At 36.5% G+C, this 17,508-nt stretch overlaps 2 protein-coding genes across 3 annotated transcripts; one reads left to right on the top strand and one right to left on the bottom strand.

Annotated features, from left to right (window-relative positions):
* Positions 1-263: 263 nt before the first annotated feature.
* Positions 264-2,976, bottom strand: LOC109191267. Its single transcript, XM_019341856.1, has 7 exons — positions 2,732-2,976; positions 2,530-2,601; positions 1,904-1,983; positions 1,635-1,770; positions 832-912; positions 639-740; positions 264-549 (listed from the first exon to the last, which is right to left on the bottom strand). The coding sequence occupies exons 1-7, from the start codon at positions 2,873-2,875 to the stop codon at positions 532-534; spliced, it is 633 nt and encodes a 210-aa protein (XP_019197401.1). The 5' UTR covers positions 2,876-2,976; the 3' UTR covers positions 264-531.
* Positions 2,977-5,692: 2,716 nt separating this feature from the next.
* LOC109191269 (GTP-binding protein SAR1A-like) lies at positions 5,693-8,471 on the top strand. 2 transcript variants are annotated; one of them, XM_019341857.1, is made up of 4 exons: positions 5,693-6,131; positions 6,236-6,461; positions 6,560-6,691; positions 7,867-8,471. In XM_019341857.1, the coding sequence occupies exons 2-4, from the start codon at positions 6,333-6,335 to the stop codon at positions 8,185-8,187; spliced, it is 582 nt and encodes a 193-aa protein (XP_019197402.1). In that variant the 5' UTR covers positions 5,693-6,131; positions 6,236-6,332; the 3' UTR covers positions 8,188-8,471. The 2 variants fall into 2 exon arrangements, with proteins under 2 accessions (XP_019197402.1, XP_019197403.1); XM_019341858.1 differs by lacking the exon at positions 5,693-6,131 and having other exon boundaries at positions 6,187-6,461.
* Positions 8,472-17,508: the final 9,037 nt, after the last annotated feature.

Below are 17,508 nucleotides of genomic sequence, written 5' to 3'. Positions count from 1 at the left end.
AGAAAGTGAATAAAATGTGAATTTCCTACTTTACCCTAAAAATTTTAAATATTTTTTAATTTATGTCAATTTTAACGGTGAGGGACCAAATACGCCACTTTGCTCATAACTGAAGGACTAAAAATGAATACGGTCATAACTCAAGGACTGAATCGTCACTATCATTATAACTCAGGGACCAAACTCGCCATTTTGACTAAAAATAATATAAAAAGTATTTGATAGTTGCGTTAAACTCATATCAAATTAAAAATATAACTGAATATTCAATAGATACTCAGATATGTTTATTGTTATTACAATCTAAAATAATAATTACAATATGATGATGAATGGAAAAAAAAAAAAAAAAGATTAACTATTAGATAACAAATGAATAACACACCTTGAATATTGAATGGAGATGGAGGATCGGAGCACTAAACATTGTGCTCCAGTATATAATTAAAGCTACAAATGAAACAATCATATATCCGATCCACTAAAATTCACTTCATATATTCTTCTTATTGACAGCGTGTAAAACCATAGCTATCTGTCTTCAGAATCCTGTAGATGAGGAAATCCAACTTCAATCCAAAACAGTTTATATATATATTTGTCGTTAAAATTAAGATACAAAAAATTCATTTACTAACCAAGTACGAGTGTTGGTGTTGGATAGTGTTCTGGATTAGGGTGACTATTCGGACAAGCACATACATTGGCAGGAATATACCGCTGGCCTTTAAAATCAAAATCTGGATGTGTGCCATTGATAAATAATAGTTAGTAATTTTGTATTTTAAATTAGAATAATGTCACGTTATGAAATGTATAATGAATACTAACCGTGGAGAGTGAAAAGGGATAATCTTTTGGTCCTTCACCCACCAACTCGTACACATGTCTTACCAGAAGCAAGAATGTGAACTGCAATTTTATTATAGTATAACATTAGAAAAAATAAAAGTCAGAAATAATGCGCAATAAATGGAAGAAAAAAAATGATTTCTTTTTCCTGTTTTCTAAAATAAATAATTAGGTCAAACAAGTGATATATCCCATGCTAGCTGAAAGATGATTTCATTATTATATGGTATGGCTGGCAATTAAGTGGGAGCATGACTTGGATTTTTAATTAAAAAAATTATAATTAGTTCTAATCAATTAATTAATGCGCATAATAATGTTGAAAACTGCCCACGAACTTTCATGTATGCCTAGTTGCCATGTGAAAATCAAGAAAGCAACCCCGATTTATTTATTTTTGTTTTGTGAATATGAATGCAAAATAACAAAAATATTACGTGTCTTGTTTGGTAAAATAGTTATATCAGTCAATTTTTTATTTATTTAGCCACTATTAGTTGTTTGACTTGGTTAAACAATTAATACGAATGTTTGATTAATTAGCTTTTTGTAACAACTTATTGCTCTAAAATGTTAAAATTCAAAAAGCTGTTCAAAATAGCTTTTTCGATCAGCTTTTTGAAAAAATCATTTTTTATATAATCAACTAATTTACCAAACATTTTTCTACAATCAACTAATGCTATTAATATTAAGTAGTCAAACTCACTAACTCAAACAATTATCGGCTAACAGCCATTTACTAAATGGCTGTAGATGAAATGAAAGGAAATGAAGCTTACAATGAGGGCCATTGATCTACAGCAAGAGGCAGTCCTGGTGCGATGTCCAGCTGATGAGCACTGCGAATAATTTGTGGTTTGGTGGTCTTGTCCATTTTCTTCATCCGCATCTATGATTGGAATCTCTAATCTCCCCCTGTATATAATTCAAAAATGAAACAATAATATAAAGAGATAGACGATAATACATAGGCGGCTAATGGTCCAAATTAAATAATTAGAGAATATGGAAGCTAGCTAGCTAGCTAATATGGTTTTATAAATCATACCTAATTGTCACAGTTGTTGTTGTTGCATCAACCAAGTGGACCATTTTAGGCGGTGGAGCCGTGTAGCCACCCTCATATTTCTATAACGTTAAAAACATCATCCTCAGTCCTCAATAAAACATATATTCACTCCCATACATACGCTAATTATTTATATCCATACATATTAATATTAATTTGGCTGTGCTCGCTCAAATATAATAATAATAATAATAAGTTATCTTAATTAGCTCATTACTACATCCGTGAATGCAAAAATTAATATATGTGTTAGTAAAAAAGTTATCTGCATATAAATAGAAATAAAATAAAAAATAGCAGCTTTATTTGCGGACAAGCTTTTTAATTTTGTTTGAAATCTTGGTTTTCAATCAAAGAAAAAGGAGAGAGAGAGAGATGAAATTGAAAGAAATATTATCCATGAAAAAGGTTAGACTATGTTTGATGATGGAATTGAAATTTGAAATCCTATTTGTGATCCTGACGAAGTTGCTGGACAACCACTAGAAACATGAGGTGCGAAGAAACAGGCAGCGAACAACGAAGACCGGCCATGAAACGTTTTGACGAAACTAAGGTTTGATTGGGAAGCGGATAACGTACAACACGCAGAGGATCGTACCTACCTGTAAACAAATTTCACAGATTGTGTTTCCCTTTTCATTGCACCATCTCTGTATGCAATCTCTATGCGCAAACTGCAAATTCGAAACAGAACATATATATATGATCAATTAATTGTTTAAGAATCATCATAATATAAACACACACGGGAGATAACTAGGGAATTGGAAATATATAGTAAGAAAGTAAGAGAAAAACGCATGCCTTAACGGTTCCAGAACATCCGCAAGGAGCTTCCATGGAGTTGGAGCTTTCAAACTCTGCTTCATGGCAGATTCTACAAAAACATATAGCTTCACTCCCTGGTTCGTACCCATAATTCTCCACATATATCACCACTTCACCCATTGATCACAGATACTTCCTTTCTCTCTGCGCTTCTCTTTCTTCTTCCTAGGTTGTTTCTCTCTGTTTTCGACAGTTTTTTTTTAGGGGGGTCTGGTTGGGACTTTAAAGCAGGAGGGAGAAGGGTGAGGAAGTTACATAAATGCCATTTAAAAAATATATATAAAAAAGAACGCCGCCCGACTGTGAAATGTACGGAGCATATGTATGTAATATTGGTAGAGTGACGCGGAGTCGTGGCCTGACAATTAATTAAATTAATCCCCCACTCGCCCCCTTATTTGACTCTTTCACCACTCCCATTACTTCCATCTAACATCACCTAATTAAACACAAACCCATATGTTGTTATTTGGTTTTCATTAATACCACTTTTTTTTTTTTTCCACAGCTAAAAAAAGTTAGGCATTCTGTACTTACTATCTTATTAATTAGGAATATGTACATCCCATTTCAATTGAGTTAGAAGTATCTTATTAATTAGGAATATGTACATCCCATTTCAATTGAGTTAGAAATTCACATGTAACTTGTAGCTCAATTGTACTTTTGTAGTTTTTTCAAATGACCCGGTCACAGGTTCAAATCTTAGTAGGAAATTATTTAAACATGAACGAATGTTTGGTAACATAGTTAAACTTATCAATTAATTTTAGTTTATTTGGTCACTATTAACTGTTTGACTTGGTTAAACAACTAATAATCAGATTTTTGTAACAATTTATTATTTTAAAATGTTAAAATTCAAAAAGTTGTTCAAAACAGTTTTTTCCATCAACTTTTTTTAAAAATAAATTATATCAATCCTTAAAAGATCATTTTGCATGTAATCAGCTATAACCCAACTAATTTACCAAACATCTTTTTATAGTCAACTAATGTTATTAACTTATCAAATTCACTAACTGTTATTTGCCAAACAATCCCACAATATTATATACTACGATGAGTTACAACGGAACAACATAATACAATCTTACCGTTGAGGACATAAGCTTGTAAAAAAGGTAAAAGGTGGAAGACGAAATTATAAAAAGGTTATTGTTCTCAAGAGTTGCAGGGTGCATGAAGGAAGTGATGATTTCGCAAGTGACTTTTGGCATTGTCCTTTGTATGAATTCCGAGTTTGAATTTGCAGTATGATTGGAGATTAACGGCTCCAATCAGTCAGGGGATGTCCCACAGCTGCATTCACCGACCGATCACCCCCAATTGGGCCCACCAAACGGCTAAGAGTTTTAATAAGATTCTGTGTGGAATGCCATGTACGTGTCACTTTCATCCTCCCATCCATCAATTTCTTCTTTTATATATTTGGAAGAGCATATAAATGAATCATATCATTGCTGTTATACATTATCATAATCCTTTTTTATGTTTGCCCTATGGACCCATGATAAAAACTATTTTGACAAATGGATAGTGAAGTGTAAGTATCACATATCCAATTTTATTATTTTTTTTTTTAAAACCTATATATAATATTATGAGTCTAATTAATTAATAGTTTAAGTAATAATAAAAAAAAATCTGCAGTTATTATCCAATAGTGTGTACTGAATAAATTATATCTTAGTATCTTCTATTGAAAGTGACACACTAATCAACTTAGTTAGCGTTACATTTAAATGTTTAATTGAGTGAACGAATTTAACTTTTGATTATTTTAACTCTATATTTTATATTTATAAATATTTATTTATTTACTTTAAAAATACTTATATCAAAAGTATTTTTTTGAAATTAGATAACAATTATGGTTCTAAATCAATAATTGATAAGAGTATTATATTATATAGATGTGGAGCATGGAGTACAGTAGTGAGTAGTGAGATTATTAGAGGATTAAGATGCTGACGTTAATGCTTATCCTGTCTGCACTGCACTGCCGAAAGACGCTGGTGGTCGTTCTTATCATCATCGGTTTATATTTATCCATGTCCCCAAATTCCACCCAATTTTTTAAAAATACAATGGGGGCCCATTCTCACCACACAATGCATTTTACGTGTAAGGAATTCTTGACTACAGTGAATGCGATACAATGATACATACATTTACGATATATACACACACATTCTAACAACGCAAATAAGTTGATCATATAGTTAACTTAATAATGATAAGATTTTAAATTTAATTTTATATTGATGGATACTTCGCATATGGTACCTAGTCGGTTTTGCGAGTCAATTAGGAAGGGGAGGTGGTTAGCCTAGCAACAAATAACGAGGTAAAAATTTAAATTGGCGTCACAGAGATATCAATAGATTCGTTATCATATCCCCAAGTTTTCATTTTCGAGGAGAAGAAGTTCTGAAAAAAAGGAATCTCATGTTTAAGAAAGAAGTCCAAAACATAATTTAGGAAAGTTGTTAAAATTTTAAACCTTTTCATTTTTTATTTTTGGATTAGCTGTATTGTAAAGTTAAGGGTTCGATTTCTACACTCTTTGACAATAGAATTATTATTGTTTTTGCACCTGTTACAGTACTATTGACCTGCTGACTGAGTATATATATATGGGGCACGCATGCATGTTGAGTATGTTGGTATGATTTATTCAAAATATCTATTTGCTTGAAAAGACATGAGATGACGTGTTTAGTTAATCCATGGTTGGAATGAGCTAATCTAAAGAGATTTAATTAAAGGAATCAAGCTAACCGCGTCTTCTTGATTGCAATTTTATACATAATAATAAAGCAGGCAATATGGGTTGGGGGAATCAATCATTCAATCAAATCCACTAAATATACATATATGTAATTTTAAGTAATTAATTTCCTAAAGAAAAAAACAAAACATTGTATCAAAGACATAACATCAATGTTATAATTGGTAGTGTAGAACAAGACCGGTGAGGCCACCTTAACAGACAACAGCTGGTTTCCTTAAGCTACATATGCATCGGTTTGGCTGATCCCAAGTCTCTTTTCATTTTTGGTGATGATGATAGATAGATAGAGTCAACTGCAAGTAACTAACAGACTAACAAATAACAATGAAAGCAAGCCAACAATATTTTCAGATTATGGGCCGGGCTGGTATGGGCTAGCTCATCGATTCAAAAAGCATATAATGGGCCGGGCTTAGTCGTGGAGTCCAACCTGTTCAAAGTTATGGTCAATCTTATTTTAATTTATTTTAACGTGATGTGTGACCGATGCCAGCTCACAGTCGCGTCGATTTTCACAGCCCGCCGGAATTTGTCTCTTCTCGGTGAACTTTCTGTCTGACACCCAATTTCACCGACAGGGTAAAACTTTTCGCCATTTTCGTCTTCTTATACTTTTTTAAATTTTCTACTCCTAACCACGTGAAAAATAGTCATAAAAACTAAAATCAACGCTTCCCGTCCAGTCAAAAGCAGAGCCAGATCTCTCTGCATCTGCTGAAATAGGAGGAATCCTCGAGAGAGGTTGAGATCTGCGTAGGGTTCCACGGTTGTCAAGAAAAGATGTTTTTGCTAGATTGGTTCTATGGCGTTTTGGCGTCGCTGGGTCTGTGGCAGAAAGAAGCCAAGATCCTTTTCCTCGGCCTCGACAATGCCGGCAAGACCACTCTTCTTCACATGCTCAAGGACGAGGTTATGCTTTTTCTAACTTGTAATCCACTCTGGGATTTCAGGATCTCCATCTTCGATTCTCAAAATACTCATCTTTTTTTTCCAATTTTTTCCACCAGAGATTAGTTCAGCACCAGCCCACTCAGTATCCTACATCCGAGGAGTTGAGTATTGGCAAAATCAAGTTCAAAGCTTTTGACTTGGGAGGCCATCAGATCGCTCGCAGAGTCTGGAAAGACTACTATGCCAAGGTACGACCCTTGAGCTTCTGCAATTTCAATTCACTAAGTTTGCTTATACTGTTTCTGTTCAGTTAGCAATTGCCTAGCTATTTACTGATTTGCTCTTATACAATATTGTTTTATGCTTAAATCATTGAGTTCAATTCCACTTGTGTAGATCTGTTGTAAGCTGCTGCTATTGGTATATACTACTCATACTGTATCAAATTTGTATTACTTTAAAGCATTGTTTCTGTCATCTTATTGCTGCTAGTGTATCTGTTTCTGATTAGGTTAGTTTATTATTCCCCTAATACATGCAATTTGCAACCAAGATAAACATTATTGGATTTGTCTTTCTTATATCCTATTCTGAATGTTTTACTCGGTGTGGTTGGATTGAATTTTACTCTTCCACTTATGCACTTATTATTGAAAATTGTTTTGTGAAACTAAGAATGTCATTTAAATATGTGCTTACAAGTTACAATGAGCTTTCATCTCATCTTACTCTAAAGTTGACATCTTGCTTTCTTGGAGGTTTCTTTAATATTATGGTCTAATATGCTAATTGTGCCACAGGTGAAGTAAATTAAGGAACTGTTCCACTGGCTTTGGTTGTTTATGTTTCTATTAAAAAAAGCATATACAAATTTTTCATATAGAGTTTCTCGATTAACCTAGCAGCATATGAGCATATCTGCACATTGCTCTTAGAATGAGTTATCAGCTTGCTTTAGAGTTCAAAGTGTGCTGGAAATTTTTATCTTCTGATGTGTTTTCGATCTTGAATTTGTGTATTGAAATGAGATCTAATAAAATTCATCTCTTAGTTTTGCTTTAAACCAAATACCACTACTCTATTGTTGAATAGTAGTCCATCTAACCAGCTTGGTTGGCATGAGGAGCCGTGCATTCTCTTCCCTTAAGAGAGGTCAGGATTTCGAACCCCCTCTCATATGGAAAAACCAATCTGGCAAGCACTTTGTCCCTTAATTGGCCCGGCCCGGCCCGGTGTGAATGGAGATTAGTCTGAGTATGGTACGGGCTTAAAGGTGCTTCTTACAGTTAGGGCCTGCTCAGGACACCTCATGGTTTGACCATTAGTAGTCCATCTACTATTGAGTATAGTGCTTATTATATGTTTCATTGAAAATTGTCTTGTTCTAGGAGGAGTAATATAGGCATGAAATGCTGTTATGCAGGTTGATGCTGTAGTTTACTTGGTGGATGCATTTGACAAAGAACGTTTTGCAGAATCTAAGAAGGAATTAGATGCACTACTCTCTGACGAGGCCCTTGCCAGTGTTCCCTTCCTGATATTAGGAAACAAGATAGACATACCCTATGCTGCCTCAGAAGACGAGCTGCGTTACCACCTTGGCCTGACTGGTATTACCACTGGCAAGGGAAAGGTGAACCTTGCAGATTCTAGTGTCCGCCCTATAGAGGTATTTATGTGCAGCATTGTTCGCAAAATGGGGTATGGCGATGGCTTTAAGTGGGTGTCTCAATATATAAAGTAGATGTATGAATGAACATCTATCCGCCATGGGATAACTGATAAGAGTAAAGACGGATGGATACCTCCATCTTTATCAGCTCCTCTCTTTCTTCTTTCTTCTCTCCATCACAGTTGTTGTTATTGTTGTTGGGGTTTATTCTTCTTGACTTCAATTGTTATAATTGGGTTTGGGTGGTGGCACCAAAATATTTGTTAATTTCTTATTGAAGTGATTCAGTATTTAGCTTTTGTAAAACTTGGAACTTTACTGTTTTATGCTTTCAGTTAGTCTCCTGCCCTCTAAAATCCACTGGCCTCTGATTCTTGAATTGGCTTCTTTTCAAATATTTTTGCACCCACCAACCTCGTACTAACCTTGGAAGAGTGGCGTAGACAAGATCCTTAACTGTAACATGAAAGGATTTGTCAGAGTTGAGTCTCTTTCAAGGTGAGATCATAAGCCAACTAGTTCATTAAAATGTGGACAAGATATTGTTGTATGAATTGCTCGATCTAACACAATGGTTGTTGATATAGTTGAACGGTTCCTCCTCCCATGACTTGCCAATAACTTAATCTTGGTTAGGTAAGACTTTGTAAACGTACCAATCCCGATCTGTTACTCTGCAGTTAACCATTGAGTAGTATTTGATCAATTCAATTAATTGGCTGATGAGATATATATATATATATATGTGTGTGTGTGTGGTTGTAAAGATGTAATTCGATTCAATGTTTGATTAATATTTGATCAATTCAATTAATATCCAGAGGGCGTACGACACTGCTCACTTGTGTGTCTGGTACGGTGTTTATAATATTAAAAAACAGGTACAAAAGTAGACACAGTCCCTACGTTTGCATGGTGGGTTATTTATATTCTCCACTCGTTGAAAAAGTTGAATCCCCTCTCACCCCACCCAACACAGCACGCAGGTGGGAGGAGGTAAATATGGTGACTTAGTGGCTCAGCAGACAATGTCAAATGTTTATGCGCACAAACTATGGATCTGTTCACTCCATTTTGAACATAATCCTCACACTATTGCTGTCGAGTTTTGAATCTTGGATTATTTATATTTTCTGCTAAATCCAAGCCCAAAGCTAAGCTTGCATAATATAGTGGATGGAGCAGGTCAAGTCAATGGTTTTGACATTCTCTCATCAGCAGACAGCAGTTAATACCAAGTCCACCAATATGTATGATCACAAGATGGAGCGGTTTAACAAACTCCTTCCTCCCCGGCCCCCGCCCACCCTTCTCATATCTTAATATATAAATAAATATATAAGACTGGAAAACGCAAGGGATTTTAAAGATTTGAATTCAAACTATTTTCTTTCTTCTCAATTCTCCTCGATTATCTAGCTCCGATCGATCCCAATGGGCAACTCTATGGCGCACGGTGGCGCCGGAAAAGTGAAGGTGATTCTTGCAGATGGGAGGGTTTGCGAGTACGTGGAGGCTTTAACTGCGGCGGAGATGATGCTGGAGCATCCGCAGCAGGTGGTGGTGGAGTTTCAAGCGGTGGCTGAGGGGAAAAAGCCGGCTCCCTTGCCAGCTGACAGGAAACTGGAGATGAACAAGGTATACCTCATGCTTCCAATACGGCGAGGCAAGCCGGCGGCGTTGTCCAAGGAGGAAGCCCGACAGCTTCTGGGGAAAGCCAACGCTGTTTTGAAATCGAAGCTGTTGTCTTCATCGTCGTCGTCGGTTTTGTGTCACTACACCGGCTTTGTTCCGCTGTTTGCCCGGATGTGTCCGGCGGTAGCCGTTTCTTCTTCCGGCGGCGTTGTTCTGAATGCAAAAAGGAACATTGGGATCCGTTACTTGGAAGAAAATGAAGAAGAAGAAGAAGAGGAGGGCTCAAAAGCGGCGGAGTATTTCAGTGAAATAGTGGAGGGAAGGCCGGAGTATTTGAACATGATGATGAGCAGGCAATTATCAGGGAAAGGATGGAAGCCCAATTTAGACACCATTAAGGAGAAAAACATCAAAACCAAAGTACGTCATTGGTTGATTTAGTAATTTCTTCAGTTCAGCTTGCATTGTATGCATGCTGGAATATTGTTAATCAGTGCATATGTACGTTAATTAGTCGTTTATGAAAGTGGATCACTAGTCTCCTTATCTACTGTCGTCGTCATTTCTATTTTCTAATGTCGTTGTACTATATAATACCCAAGTTTGTTCGTAGTTTGAGTGTGTGTGCTGTTTCTTGTTGTCTTTGTGTAATTATATCCCCCAAATTCAAAGGAATCCATGCATTCAACAAATCAAGAAAAGCTTCTTTTTGTTTTTTTTTTTTTCTTTCCATACACGCCATCCTTATTCTAATTTGAATTTTATCAATTGTCTAGAACTATTGAGTTAGAGATGGGAATTATCATGTGACCCAATAAGGTCCATTTAGTTTTTTTTTTTTTTTTTTTAAATAGAGTTAGTGAAGGACCTGAAAGAGTGAAAGTACACATAGGATGCTTACAAGAATCCACATGCAACGGGCCGTAAGGTTTAAGGGCATGCAGTGTGGGGCAGGTGGATAAAAAATGCAAGAAATTTGGGCTCAACTAACATTTATTAAAAGCCCAAAAAAACAAATGTGAATCAAGTGGGCTTCATACATACATATATATGTGTGTTGTATATGTCTCGTATATTGTTAGAAGATGATAAATGTCTAGAGTGTAGTGGAGCGCAAATTATGCTTTGCAATCGAATGCACCATGCGCATGGTGCATTCGATGCAAAACGACGTCGTTTTGGTTAAAAAACTCGCGTCCCACTTAAAGAAGAAATCAGGTTTGATTCTCGGCAATAGCATTTTTATATATCCATAAATTCAAAACTATATATCCACAAATTCATAACTATATATCCACAGTGAATGAATGAAGTAAAAATTCACAATGAATGAACTAAATATCCACGGACAGTTCGGGAGGTAGTGGACATGGTGTCCCGTAAGCAACCCGATTTTGTATTTCTTATGGAAACTAAAGTGGCAAGAGATCATGCGGAGCGACTTCGTGTTACGATGGGTTTTGAGGGTTTGTTCTATGTTGATAATGATGGCTTAAGTGGTGGATTAGCGTTATTGTGGAAGAAGAATAGTACGGCAAGATTACTTAGTTACTCGAAGAACTATGTTGATATTGAAGTAACTATGGCAGGTTATCCACACTGGAAGATGACGTGTTATTATGGCTTCTCAGAACGTAATCGGCGTGCCGAGTCTTGGGACTTGTTGAGGACGCTTGCGGCGAAATCGGATCTCCCTTGGATTGTGGTGGGGGATTTTAATGACTTACTATATCAGTACGAGAAGAGGGGGGAAACCCGCATCCGGATAGCCTTTTACGAGGGTTTGGGGAAACATTGGAGGATTGTGGTCTGGCACAACTGCCGATGGTGGGGTACCCATATACGTGGGAGAAGGGGAAAGGAACTGCGAATTGGATAGAGGAAAGGCTTGACAAGGTTCTGGTGACGAATGAGTGGCGTAACGTGGTTCCCTATGCTAAGGTTACGAATTTGAGAACCAGGAAATCAGATCATTCAGCTATTTTCTGTGGAATTCATGAGGGAGTAGAGGCGAATGGAGGTAGGAGGAGGGGGTTTCGCTTTGAGATGGCCTGGTTGTATGATGATGGATATAGGGGGGTGGTGGAGCAGGCATGGCACGAGGGAAGGGGGCAGGGATTGCAAGCTTGTATTCAGTACTGTGGAAACCGGTTAACACGCTGGGGTGGGGATCGGTTCCATAAGTATGGGAAACAAATTTTAAGGTTGAAAAGGGACCAGGAACGGTTGAGGGGTCGTACTGACGCGGCCTCACTTGCTGAATTCCAGCGCATTGAGGAACTTTTAAGCAGAACAGAAGCCCAGGAGGATGCATATTGGAGACAGAGAGCCAAGCAGCACTGGCTCAAGGAGGCTGACACCAATACGAAATTTTTTCACAGGTATGCCTCGCACCGAAAGAAAAAGAATACTATATCTAAGTTAATGAATGACAATGGGGATTGGTTGGAAGGGGAACTTATGAGGAAAAATATTCTGGATTATTTCAATAATATTTTCACCTCTGGGAATCCGGGGGCAGGGGAGGAGTTTTTTGGGAAAGTAGAGCAGCGGGTATCACAGGCACAGAATGACTCCTTATTACAGTCCTTCACTGTGGAGGAGGTAAAAGATGCATTATTTGAAATGTATCCTGATAAGGCTCCGGGCCCGGATGGAATGAATCCGGGTTTTTATCAGCATTTTTGGGATGTAGTGGGAGGGGATGTGGCGAGTTTTGTGATTAATTGTCTTGAATCGTGTGAACTTCCGCCTGGTTTAAACAATACGGATATTGTGCTGATCCCAAAGAAGAATAATCCGGAGTTGGTAACAGACCTGCACCCTATAGCTCTTAGTAATGTGGTCTACAGAATAATTGCGAAGATGATATCTAATAGAATGAAACCATTGATGGATGGGATAATATCTGAGTCACAGAGTGCTTTTATTCCGGACAGGTTGATAACGGATAACATTTTGCTAGCCGCAGAGGTAGGCCATTTTCTGAATAGAAAACAGTGTGGATTAGGGGGATGGGGTGCACTTAAGCTAGATATGGCAAAAGCTTATGACCGGATGGAGTGGCCCTATCTTCGTAACATGATGAGGGCGCTAGGTTTTCATAGTAACTGGGTGGATTTGGTCATGAAATGTGTAACTACGGTTTCCTACAGTATCCTGGTGAATGGCTCTAGGAGTGATCCAATTATACCTACTCGTGGTCTCAGACAGGGAGATCCGTTATCCCCATACTTATTTATTATCTGTGCAGAGGGACTTTCTCTTATGTTGCAACAGGCTAACAGGGAGGGACTGATTCATGGATGTAGGGTGGCAAGAGGTGCCCCCAGGTCTCTCATTTATTCTTTGCGGATGATAGTCTACTATTTTTCAAAGCTAATGAGGAAGAGGCGAATGGGGTAAAGAAATGTCTGTCAGAATATGAAAGCCTATCTGGACAGGTTGTCAACTACCACAAGTCAAATATTTGCTATAGCAAAAATACAAGAATTATTGACAGGGATAATGTGGCTCAGGTTTTGGGGGTAACACAGGCTCCGAATTTTGACAAATATTTGGGCCTACCTTCTTTCGTTGGAAGGAATAAGAAGGCAGCTTTTGCTTATATTGAAGATAAAATACACCAAAGGATTGGGTCTTGGAATAAAAGATTACTATCCCAAGCAGGTAAAGAGATACTATTGAAAAGTGTAGCACAATCTATGCCTACCTTCTCAATGAGTGTTTTTTTACTACCTATATCAGTATGTACAGCAATTGAGAGGACCATGAATAGATATTGGTGGGACGCTGAAATTGATAGACGAATACACTGGAAGGCTTGAGATAAATTATGTGTCCCAAAAAAGTATGGTGGGTTGGGATTTAAGGATTTACGTGCATTTAATCTGTTGGGGAAGCAGGCATGGCGAATGCTCACTAAACCTGACTCTTTAGTGGCTCGTGTCTATAAAGCCCGGTATTTCCCTACGGGAACATTTTTTGATGCACAGGCAGGAAATAACCCCAGTTTTTGTTGGCGGAGCATTATGGCAGCAAAGAGTATAATTTGTAGTGGGGTGAGACGAAGAATAGGAAATGGAGAATCTACATTTATATGGACCCACCCCTGGTTGTAAGATGAACATGACCCTATGATACAAACGGAAATGCCAGTACAATTACAAGGGGCCAGAGTAATGGGGTTAATTGACCAGCAAACAGGAACATGGGATAATGATATTCTAACAGATTTATTCCAACCTGAAGATGTAGGAAGAATTATGAGGATACCTGTCTCCCTGGACTATAGTGATACATGGTATTGGCATGGAGACCCAAAAGGTCTATATTCTGTGAAGAGTGGATACAGACGTATAGTGGGGGACTATGAGAGTCAAGGGGGAGAATTTGTGAATTGGCTAGCCTTGTGGCGACTCAAAATACCCCCAAAATGGAGAATGTTTCTGTGGAGAGCCATTTGTGATATATTGCCGACTACTACAAACTTGCTTATAAAGAGGGTTGATGATAGACACATTTTACACTCATATTTTAGGTACATCTTTATAATAATTTTGCATTGGTTATTTAATATTATCTAATAATTAGTTCTTTTTATATATAATATAATATATAATATATAATATATATAATATATAGTATATATATATATTACGCACAAACTAAACATATATATATAATATATAATATAATATATAGAATATACTATTAATATATAGTACGTACTAGTACATATATATATATATATATATATATATATATATATATATATTATAAAGATATAAAAGGTCCACTTATATATATAATATATATATATATATATATATATATATATATATATATATATAACATTATGTACTAATATATCCTCCCCTCAATTTGTTTTGTACAGGTTGAGCAAAATTATAGCGGAAGTGGAAGATGTCTTCAGGACGTGAGGCAAGAAATTAGGAATTGGGTGGTGGAAATTCATTTGACTTATTTTTAGAATGCTATAAATAGCAGGAGTTTCCTATTGTAAAATGTTCATTCTTCCCCTCTTGATTATTCTTTAAAGTTGTTACCAATGTCCATTCGTGGCTAATTTCTTCTAGCTTGGCTTAGTGAATTGATGCCCCGGAATTGATTATGCTGTAAGATTATTTATTTATTTTTATTATATATGTTTCTATGCATTTGAGTATTAAATATTCTGCTAAAATTATTTGAATAGTTGTATCATTTAATTGCTAGGGAGGCCTACTAGTTATTTATTTGATATAATTATTTGCTATATTAGATAATGTTGTGCTACAAATTATTCTAATATTCAGTAGCAACTGAGGTTAATTATTGACGGCTTAGTGATAATTGGTCTCGGGTAGAATATTTTCCTAAATTAAATGCAACCGCTTGTGCTTGTGTTATTTAGTTTGTCGGTTTTCCTAGTTCCTGTTGCTGCTATTAAATTAAATCTATAGCGCTTGTCTTAGATTATTTAGTAGTTAGGGGTAATTAAACCGCTTGTGCTTTATTTATCTACAACTAAGGGAAAATAGAAATGAAATAATTTCACGACAAATATTCAATTGCATATTAATTACTTTATTAATCAATGATCAGTGTTGAATTCCGGTGGTGGATCTTTACTAACCAAGGTTTCTTATTATAAGTGTTTTCGATATATCATTTTCATTGCTTTATTCGTTCAATTAAATTTCTTGTTTATTTAAATTCTCTTTTATTTTATCTTTACTCTCGATATATTCCAAACCCCCCATTATTTATTTGAGCACAAAAGTTAAACTAGTCCTCCTCGTGGGATCGATCCTTACTCCCGCTACTACGTTTGTAAGGTTTTAATTTGGGAGCCTACGACAGCTCACCAAATTTTGGCGCCGTTGCCGGGTAGATTTTCTAGCTTATTTTGTGTTTGTTTATTTATTTAATTATTTATTTTGTTATTTGTTTATTTGTTTTTCAATTTGTCCCAAACGAAAATAAAAATAATAATTTTCTTTTCTTTCATTACTTTTACATAATTGCAAATCAAAATATATTTTCTTTTTGTTTATGCCTATAACTCGATCTGCTAATCCAGAACTCTTGCCGTACTATCCGGAAATTGAAAGAACTATACGCAGGTGGAAGAAACAAGCTTTGAGAAAATTGAAGTTTAGTGATCTGGCTACCGATTCTACCGATTCTACCAATTCTGATTTAGAAGAGGAACCCATGGCTCAAAATCGGACTTTAAAAGAGCTTGGAGCCCCAAATTTGGATCAGCAACCTTTATGCATAACTTTTCCCGCTCTAGATGCTAATGTACAATTCGAACTGAAATCTGGATTAATTCATCTTTTGCCTTCTTTTCATGGACTTGCAGGTGAAGATCCGCACAAACACTTAAAGGAATTTCATGTGGTGTGTTCGAGTATGAAACCCACTGGGGTTACTGAAGAACAAATCAAGTTAAGAGCCTTTCCCTTTTCGTTGAAAGATTCAGCGAAGGATTGGCTATACTATCTACCTTCTGGGAACATCACCACATGGAATAACTTAAAGACACTATTCCTTGAAAAATATTTCCCAGCTTCAAGGGCGGCCAACATTAGAAAGGAAATATGTGGTATACGGCAAAACAATGGAGAGTCTTTGTATGAATATTGGGAGCGTTTCAAGAAGCTTTGTGCAAGCTGCCCACACCATCAAATCAGTGATCAATTACTCATTCAATACTTTTATGAAGGACTTTTTACAATGGATAGAAGCATGATTGATGCTGCAAGCGGTGGTGCTTTAGTTGACAAAACACCAGACGCTGCAAGAAATTTAATTGCAAACATGGCTGCAAATTCTCAACAGTTCGGCAATAGACTTGCCCAACCGTCTAAGCAAGTGAATGAGGTAAATATTTCTGCTCTTGAACAACAAATTTCTGGTTTAAGTACTCTTGTCCGTCAATTAGCAGTAGGCAATATGCAAACTGTTAAAGCATGTGGAATTTGCTCGGTAGTTGGGCATCAAACTGATGCCTGCCCAACTCTTCAAGAAGAACCTATTGAACAAGTCAACATGGCTGGAGGTTTTCCTAGACAACCTCAAGGTAAGTATGATCCGTTTTCCAATACATATAATCCTGGATGGAGGGATCACCCAAACCTTAGCTATGGGAACTCACAAGGGAACCAGTTTGTTCAGAATCGTTCCACTTTTCAGCAGTACAAACAACCATTTCCTTCGAGACAACAACCGACCCAAAACTTTAGCTCAGGTACGAATCTAGAGGATATCGTTAAATCTCTTGCTACTAACACTTTGCAGTTTCAACAAGAAACACAACTATTCCAACAAGAGACAAGAGCTAGTATTCAAGAAACAAAGGCTAGTATTCAAAACTTAGAAAGGCAAGTGGGCCAACTAGCAACTACGGTAAGTCGGTTGGAAGCACAGAGCTCTGGCAAATTACCATCTCAAACGATCGTTAATCCTAAAGAGAATGTAAGTGCAATTACTGTGGGAAGTATGTCGCTGGAAAAGAATGTTGATTTAGACAAGGAAATAAGTGCAGGTAACATTGTCAATAATCAAGAGACGTCCCAAGGTAAGCTTTCTTTTTTTTCTGATTATGAACCAGTACCCCCTTTTCCTCAAGCTCTTTTGGAACCAATAAGAGGAAACTCAAATAATGATTTATATGAGACATTTCGTGAATGTGAGGCTAATAAACCATTTTTAGATTCTATAAAAAAGGTACCTCGCTATGCAAATTTT

The sequence above is a fragment of the Ipomoea nil genome, unplaced genomic scaffold, assembly GCF_001879475.1.
Source record: "Ipomoea nil cultivar Tokyo-kokei standard unplaced genomic scaffold, Asagao_1.1 scaffold1619, whole genome shotgun sequence".
Lineage (NCBI taxonomy): Eukaryota > Viridiplantae > Streptophyta > Magnoliopsida > Solanales > Convolvulaceae > Ipomoea > Ipomoea nil.
This window is presented reverse-complemented; position numbering and strand designations above follow the sequence as displayed.